The sequence below is a fragment of the Cephus cinctus genome, unplaced genomic scaffold, assembly GCF_000341935.2.
Source record: "Cephus cinctus unplaced genomic scaffold, Ccin1 Ccin1_scaffold0331, whole genome shotgun sequence".
Taxonomy (NCBI): Eukaryota; Metazoa; Arthropoda; class Insecta; order Hymenoptera; family Cephidae; genus Cephus; species Cephus cinctus.
In genome coordinates this window covers 329139-337267 of record NW_014333028.1, presented here as the reverse complement: position 1 = coordinate 337267, position 8129 = coordinate 329139, and the positions used below count along the sequence as shown (strand labels likewise).

The 8129-nt window shown below is 41.9% G+C and overlaps 1 protein-coding gene across 1 annotated transcript; it reads left to right on the top strand.

The window, feature by feature from the left end:
• The first annotated feature begins 816 nt into the window (after positions 1-816).
• Positions 817-1370, top strand: LOC107266988. Its single transcript, XM_015738113.2, has 2 exons — positions 817-1006; positions 1061-1370. The coding sequence occupies exons 1-2, from the start codon at positions 840-842 to the stop codon at positions 1206-1208; spliced, it is 315 nt and encodes a 104-aa protein (XP_015593599.1). The 5' UTR covers positions 817-839; the 3' UTR covers positions 1209-1370.
• Positions 1371-8129: the final 6759 nt, after the last annotated feature.

The following is an 8129-nucleotide window of genomic DNA, read 5'->3' as shown; positions in this document are numbered from 1 at the left end:
GTTTTAAAAATGTCATAATAATAATAATATCGAATGCAAAGATTTAATATCACGCCCCCGACATGCAGTTGCGATTATTCGCAAGACCTAAATCTCCGAGCCGAGTGTTCTTGAAATGATTTTATTGCGTCCAATAAGAAGGGCTTACGCAAATGCACTGATCGCAGAGGGAGAGAGAGAGACGACGTTCAAGGTCCAAGAGGATTATTTGAAAAAGCTTGGAGTCGGTTAAATTCGTACTTACATATCTCTCAGGGGCTGTGGCACATTTTTGGCAGCATTGCCAGCCAGGGCCGCCACATGTGCGACGCCACTTTGCGAATCGCGTGTCTCGTTTTTTTCGGGGACGTATTTAGTCCAAGAGCATCGCCTTGCGATAAGACGTAGCCATGATTTGTCTCCGCGTTAAATGGAAAGCGCGAGTTGGGGATCGGCGGGAAATTAGTCGAATTGATATCTGAATAAAATAGTCTGAGAAAATTATTTCAAAAAAATTCAATCAAATAATTCAAATTTCAATTTTACGCGATATGCATAACCAATCGTAACGTTCGATGATACTTAAATTACTAATCAATGACATATCTAGTGATTTGCATAGTCTTGAATTATTCTTCAAAATTTTCTGTCCCGCACAAGATTCGCGTATTAAATGTTTTGGGAAACGACCGAAAAATCATGTCCCCGTATAGTTCTTCGCGCAAAACGGATATGGTCAGTGAAACGGCAGCGATGGTCAAAAGTTGATGATAATAGGAAATTTAATTTTTTTTTGTAAACAAAATTTTTAACTTTTTAATTTCTTTTTTACAAATATTCCAGGGTCTTTAATCCCAAAGATGGCGGATCATATAATCGTACGACAGTTTGTCGTCACTCGGTTGGCATCCATGAGAACGTTCGATTTCGCCGGTGGTGCATTCTGGGAAATAAATAGATTCAACGAAGCGCATATACTCGGCTTCCCGACGCAAGGACAGGCAAAATGGCACCGATATGTATGCAGGTACAGGTTAGGTACCCACCTACCTACCTAACCTAAACCAAACCTGAACTACAGGAACGACCTATTCTCCAGTTCGGCAAGAGAAGACGTCTGGTGGCTTATACATAACCTAGCTGCCTCATTAGGCGTCAACAATGGCATAACAAATCATCGAGATTACCATCTCATCTACCTCCCTGCATCCAACCGACCGACTGTCTGAGTAATGCGTTTATAATTATTTTAAATCACATTCTTTCGTCTCCTTCCCATTCCATTTAGTTTTCAAGGTTCCGCCATCTTAGTGCACCACGTGACACCGCTGTGGGCTATGAATTGTATATTTAAATTTTGGCGCCAAATTTAAAAGCGCGTTCCGAAATCTTTCGTCTCACCATCACTTGCCGTATATGGATGAGTGAAAAAATGAATTTTTGCAAAATTATTTATATTCTTTATGACCATTTTTTTTTTCTTCAATTTGGTATTGTATAACAAATTCTTTAACTTTCCTCCCCTTGCCAGACCTTGCCTTTACAATGGTTTATTCGCGCACGGCTCGTTGCGAAATACACGACTGCGAATACGATTTCAATAGGCGATCGAATCGAATACACGAAACGATTGTCGCGACCCACGCCTCCTTGCAAAGGTCACGACGATTTTCGCTAAATTTACGTACTGCTGTCCGTCGTAATGTCGCTTTTCTACTCGCCTTTGCGAACGCAACAACGTCTTGCGCCATCTGCCTTCACGGCGATATCTGACAACTGCATCGAGCACCGTACTTTTTTATGGTATGTACGAGCATCGTACGTTTTCTGATATTTACACTTTAGTTCGGCGCCGGCGTCCCAGGCGTCGCTTTATACGAAAACTAATACAGTCTTATCGGTACGAGCATTGACAATTACTTTTTAGCGTCTGTCACTGAATTAAGAAAAAAAATTTTAAACATACCTGTTCCACGAACTGCTGGATTAGCATGAAGTCTGGAAGATTGAGATTGGAAAAAAAAATGTGGGGATACCTTGAATAATCAAGAGACTCGATAAAATTTAATTTTAAATAAAATTCTTGAACGTAACATCTGCACCTTGTTTTTTAATCACCTTTTTCAATCGAATCTATTAAGATCTGTTTTGATCCTAATTTTCGGATGCAACTGGCACCTGATCTTGCTCCGGTCCTACGATGGGTCTCTGCTAGACACGTTTGATACTGATGGGACCAGGACCAAAGGAGGAGCCAAGGAGTAAGGATGAAAAAAGGTAACACGAAGGAAACATGAGGTCCATTATGCTAATCGATCGATGGCTAATCGAATGAATACCTGGTGCTGATATTGGTGGAGCGACTGAACGTTTAGGTCCAATACGAAGATCGGATGCTGTGTTTCGCTCCATATTCGAGAAAAGATTACGGACGGGTTTCGCGGGATCTCGCAAAAACCCGTTGATTGGAATCTAGACGGACGTGCAGCCGCGTCTACCTGGAACCCGTCGCGGCGCGGTTTTCTTTGAGGTTTTCTGCGCCGACCCGCTGACAACACCCGAAACTCTTTGATTCCCACCGAACGAATGGACGCCACCGTGTGGTGGCCTTGCCAATAAATTATAGAATATTTATCGACCATGCGGTTTTCGCTCTGTTATGGCGACTACCGTGAGAGAAAGAAAAGGGGGTGCGAATGCTTTATGCGTGGGAGTAATGCCCGTGCCGAGAGACAATTTACCCGTTAAATTACACCCTCGTCATACTTTTTTTTTTCACTCCAACACATTTAAAACGCTTGGCATTCAACTTTTTGGTAATTTCATATTTTTCTCCCCATTAACTTCTCCAGACCTGGCATCCGCCATTTTGACTCGTCGGAGATCGTCTTTGACATACCCCAATTTCTATACCGTCGTACTGACTGTTGATTATTTTACGTCAGGCTTTGTTTACACTGGAAGACGTCAAACGTCAAACTGTCAAAATAAAATTGATTTAACGGAAATGGAAGAAAAAAATTATTATCATATTTTTAAAAATCTATATTTTTTTGAGACTTTAATTGGAGCCTTGAACGGGAAAATAATTATTCATTTACATTATATTGTCAAGTAAAAAATAATATTTCATAAAATACAATGGAGATGAAAATATTCTCGTTCACCATCGCATATCGCTGTACTCGCGTCGAGATGACAAAAAGGCTAGATGGTAAGAAAATTGTGAAACATCAGAAATTTCATTTTCCACTTGTACTATTACTATATTCTAGTCGTAAATTACGATAGACGCTAGAGACGCCATGACGAAAAAATCCTGCCGCTTCCTGTTGCCTCGTAGCCGCATATCCTGTACGCAACGTAGATCCAACACGAGTTCCGCGTCGCGGTGCTTTGCCAACTGGCAAATAAATAAGTGAGCGTTGTATCGTCGCTATGTACATGTTTACATACATCCTTGCATATTTCATGATACTCGACGTCCCCAGAATCCATCGCAATTAATTTACAAAGATGAGATAAATTCGCAAAGCGTATACAGGCAGAGAGACATATTAATGGCTCGGATGCAGAAGCGTCGAATTTTCTTACTGCCGTTACCGTCGTTGGGCTTGACATAAATAGCTGGAAAAATAGGAATTTGCAAATTTTTTTTTTCAGAATTCATATAAAAAATTAATAATTATCGTATATTATAACAAATTATATCCTGAAGTGTTTAACTATTCAAAAAAATAAATTATATCTGCTCTAGGATAGTACGGTCGCTTAAGGTTATGTTGGCATTTGAGCGAAGCGATGAGTCTCTATAGAAATTGGCGGCGGCACTGGCGTCCCGAGTTACGCAAGACTTCGTAATAATGCTTTCATTACGTCCGCAAGATAAGAGCTGCATTAAACCGTTGGCTTAGAAATACAGTTTCTCAGGGAAGTTGACGTGGCTGTTTAGAGTCACTGACATAGTCAGTGGCCAAGACTGTAAGGCAAGAGAGAAGTTGGATATACGTTATTTAGCAATTACAAGCACGTATGTTAATGCTACATGCCGTCTATTGCAAAGCCGCCATGACCGCGACAACGACACTCACCTGGTTGGTTTCCATCGCAGCTGTAAATTGAAATTTTCACATTTAACCTGTGAGAAAATCATATTATCGTCATTATCGCGTCTCACCTCCGTGCGCAGTGAGTTCTGCGCAGGTTCCATTAATCATTTCACGTCGCTTACCGTTGATTAATCATTAATCACACGGATATTGTTTCTACAAATGACTCTCTGATCGTGCGAACGTCATTGCACAATAGTTACAGTCAATTCTACAAAATCCATAAGACCGGACATCGACAAAAATTTATATCAACTAAAAATGCGCTATGAAAATAATTTTCTTAATCGTCATTATATTCGTTTAGTTTTGCACACTAAAAATATTAATACATGATTTATTACCAAGTTGCCTTTTTTTATTGAATGTGATTTTTCAAAATTTAACACTCGAATACCTCAAAAATACGTGTTACAGATCTCTAAAGCTGGTGCGCAGTGCTTGGGACTGATATAAATTAGATACAGGGACGAAATGATCGTTACAAAAGTGCGTTCAAGATTTAGATCGGTGATCTTGCAAGCGGGTATACCCGGGAACGTGGGTCGGGTACACGCTGGGTGTGCGATAGAATCTCGGGCGCCAGGAATCCGCCCACCGTTGGCCCGGGTAAGGAGCCCGATCGGCTGCGATAACTCTCGCTCGGCCACTATCAGAAACCTCAAAACATCCCCTTTACAACAGCGAGCGGAAAGTTATAGGCACATTTACATCTTATCATTGCACCGGTACCGCGAAGTCTTTTATTTATTTATTTTTTTTTTCACTTTAACCAGCCAAAGAAAGTCGACGTATGTATACCGATCGCGAATCGAGCTCCATTACGCGCAAAATGTTCCAGAAGTCGATTCTATTTTGCTGAAATTTCATTGAGTTATCGCAACACATATAAAAAGACAGATGCAGACTATCGTTACAGATTATTTCAATACAATAACTTTTTTAGTTAATTTCCCTAGATACTAACGTCACGTCACCCAGCTGTTTCTATGCTCGATATCCCCATTGGACAGGATTGCCGCTGTATTTGTTTACCGATAAGGAGATCCGCGAAACACGCAACGAAGGAATATTATGCGTGCGCGATGTGAAAACTGCCTTTAAGCGGAAACGAGTCGAAGGTCTCCTGGGGAAGGTGAGGCCAGTAAGCCACCCGGGAAGCTTCAAGGTTATTTTGACTCACGATACTTGCACGTTCGGTCGATTAATCGGCGAAACGGATTCCAATAAAATACTTTTAACTTACACACAAAGTTCACAAACACATGTAATCCACGCAGTAATTCGTCCTGATAATGAGACACTTGTGTATAACGACTCGAACGATCCATGTAAAAGGAAACATTACAGAACCAACATCACCGAGCATTTCCAACCACGAGAATCAACAACCACATCATCGTCAGGGAGTCGAATTTCCACGACGTCGTACAATTCCGGTTAGTACGCTATCAAAAAGCCAAGAGTGTCCACTGACTGTGCACTAGATTGTCGAGGTGATATTACGCTCGGTCCACCAGCCGTCGTGTTTCTCTGCTTGTCTCAGCTGCTGAGTCGTCCAGAAATTGTAACAACAAAACAGCGCGTGTGGATCGACCGTGCTTTACACCAGCATTTTACCGAGTAACGATATCGTTATGATAAAAACGTATATCAAAGTGACGCGGGAACGCAAGAAGCCGCCATCTTGGAATACAGTCGGTCGAATAAAGATCATAAACCTCGAATACGTGAGATTCGATGTCAACCACGTCGGAAAAGTTTCGCAAGGCACTAAGAGCGGAGACATGGCGCGTTATTAAGGAACGAAAACTTTTCTCGACCGAGTTAGGCGCTCCGGCCGCCAGGTTGCACTGTGCGTCGATGCAACTCGTAAATGCTGGTACGATGCCGCGACAGCATGTTCCGTAATGTATATACTCAGTAGCGGACAGCCTACACACGTCGAGCATTCCATCTAGGGTTGAACATGGCACAAATGTCACGACTGGAAGCCATTAACCGTGAGACTTGTCTCCGCGGACCCGACGCTCGGGTCACGTTCGTTTAGTATATCTGTATCTACGAATAAAGGGACAACGAAAAGCCATGTTTGGCAGATAGTACCCATTTCGCTCACCGGTATACCATGTGGCGCCACTGCTCGATAATCATTTCCGCAACTATCGCTGCGCAGTATCTACGTCTGTGATGTTTTCGATGGACTGTAAACTTCCATAATCCGATTTCTATGCTTTCCGTTATGTCGACGAGGACGCGGGAGCGAGCACGTGCGCTTATCCGGACACGTGGTTTGACTCGGTGACGTCAGTATTCGAATGACTAGTCATCGTAATCTATCTCGTTAATGATTTCTAGTGCGCGATGCATAATAAAAGTGTGGGTGCCTGGAGGTGTTATTTTCCTTTTTTCAAAGCATTATCTTTTTATCTTTGCATCGTCAACTGTTTCTGTGCTTACGCGAACGACGCGTTGTGAACTTGGCTTGAGGTAATTTTTTTGTCTCAGTGAGTTCCGTTTATATTATGATTTATTCTATGCACGTCAATTTCTTTGCGAACTTTTCTGTTTCCCATTGGCTCGAAGGTACCAATCAAGTACTGTCGTTGTCATTACACTGTTTAACGACGTAACGTCACAATAATCGTATAATAATATCGGCAGTGTCTATTAACGTAATCATTGAATAGTGACAACCGGTAGATCGTGTTCTCGTGCGTGTTTAAATCGACGATCAATTAGAAAATACTTAGGACAGTCAATTATTTATACTGGTATCATTCAGGCGTGAATGATCATTTCAGATTACAGGCTTGCCAATTCCCTATTAATCCTAACTGTCCGCCGATCTCTCGGGTAACCTACGGATGACATCAGTTCTGATCTAGGTTCTTTCTGACAGCGTACTTATCTTATTGTTATACCATGGCGGGCATGGAAAATGAAGAGATATATTTTTACTCCGTAGCCAATTTGAAATCCTGTAACGGACCATCATCATCTTCATCTTATTTTTTTTCTTCTTCTTCTTTCTCCTCCACCTTCTCCCTCTTTCCTTGCTCGATTCGGCAAGGACCCCAAGGATCAAGGGAACCTCTTCTCCTGGGCAAGAAGGGCCTGGACAATGTCACAACAATACATCTCTTTAGCGACGACACAATAAATCAAAATAAACTCGGCGGGGAGAGAGAAAACAGGTTGGCTGCACTGCGGGAGGCTCTTACAGACTCTCGTCCTGCTACAGCCTGCCGGTTCGAGTCTTCCTTTCGTTCCGTTCGTTCCTTCGTTCCACTAAGAACCTCCATGTGGATATATGGATATATATACATATATATCTACACGTTAATGTACCTGCACATGGGATTATAACTTCTCTGTATTCCCGAAGGTCTTCAGCAGTGTTTGTGTACCTGCTTCGTGAACCTGGACCAGTCCGACGCCAGCATCCCGGCGAACCCTCTAATCTTGACTCGTTCGGTTCTTCCAATATACGGGGTGTCCGAAAAACGTATTAATTCGACTGCGACCCTGTAAATCAAATATCCAGGTAAAATTGACGACGATTAAAATTGTCAATGGGATAAAAACAATATTTTTAAAAAATATTCAATTTTTCCAATTAACCAATAAATTTCCATGTAATAGAACATGTCCAATAGAAAATTATTTTTCCAAAATAAATGTTAACCACGCAATGTATCCCCAGGTGATTTTTTTTTAAATTTATTTTAATACAGGACAGTCCGTTTCTTTGTGGGAGCAGTAACTCGAACACCTGGGTGCCTATGAGGAAACGGATAAGGGCAATTTTATGGATATTACCGTATCTAAAACTCTCCGATCTCGAACATCCTCCTGTCCGCCATTACGGCGTTGAATTTACGATCGCATGACGTCGGCCGTCGGGTGTCGAATGCAACACACAACACGAGATTGAACGTTGCATTTTAATTGCATCGGGAGGAGCGAACCCCGTAACGCACTGTATGCACTTTCGATAAATTTATTCAATACTCCCCGTACACCCGTTAGACGTAGGAT

Coding starts and splice junctions, on each gene's coding strand:
- LOC107266988 (XM_015738113.2), top strand. CDS start 840: ATGGCGGATCATATAATCGTACGACAGTTTGTCGTCACTCGGTTGGCA. Junction 1,007..1,060: donor TGGCACCGATATGTATGCAG/GTACAGGTTAGG, acceptor CCTGAACTACAG/GAACGACCTATTCTCCAGTT.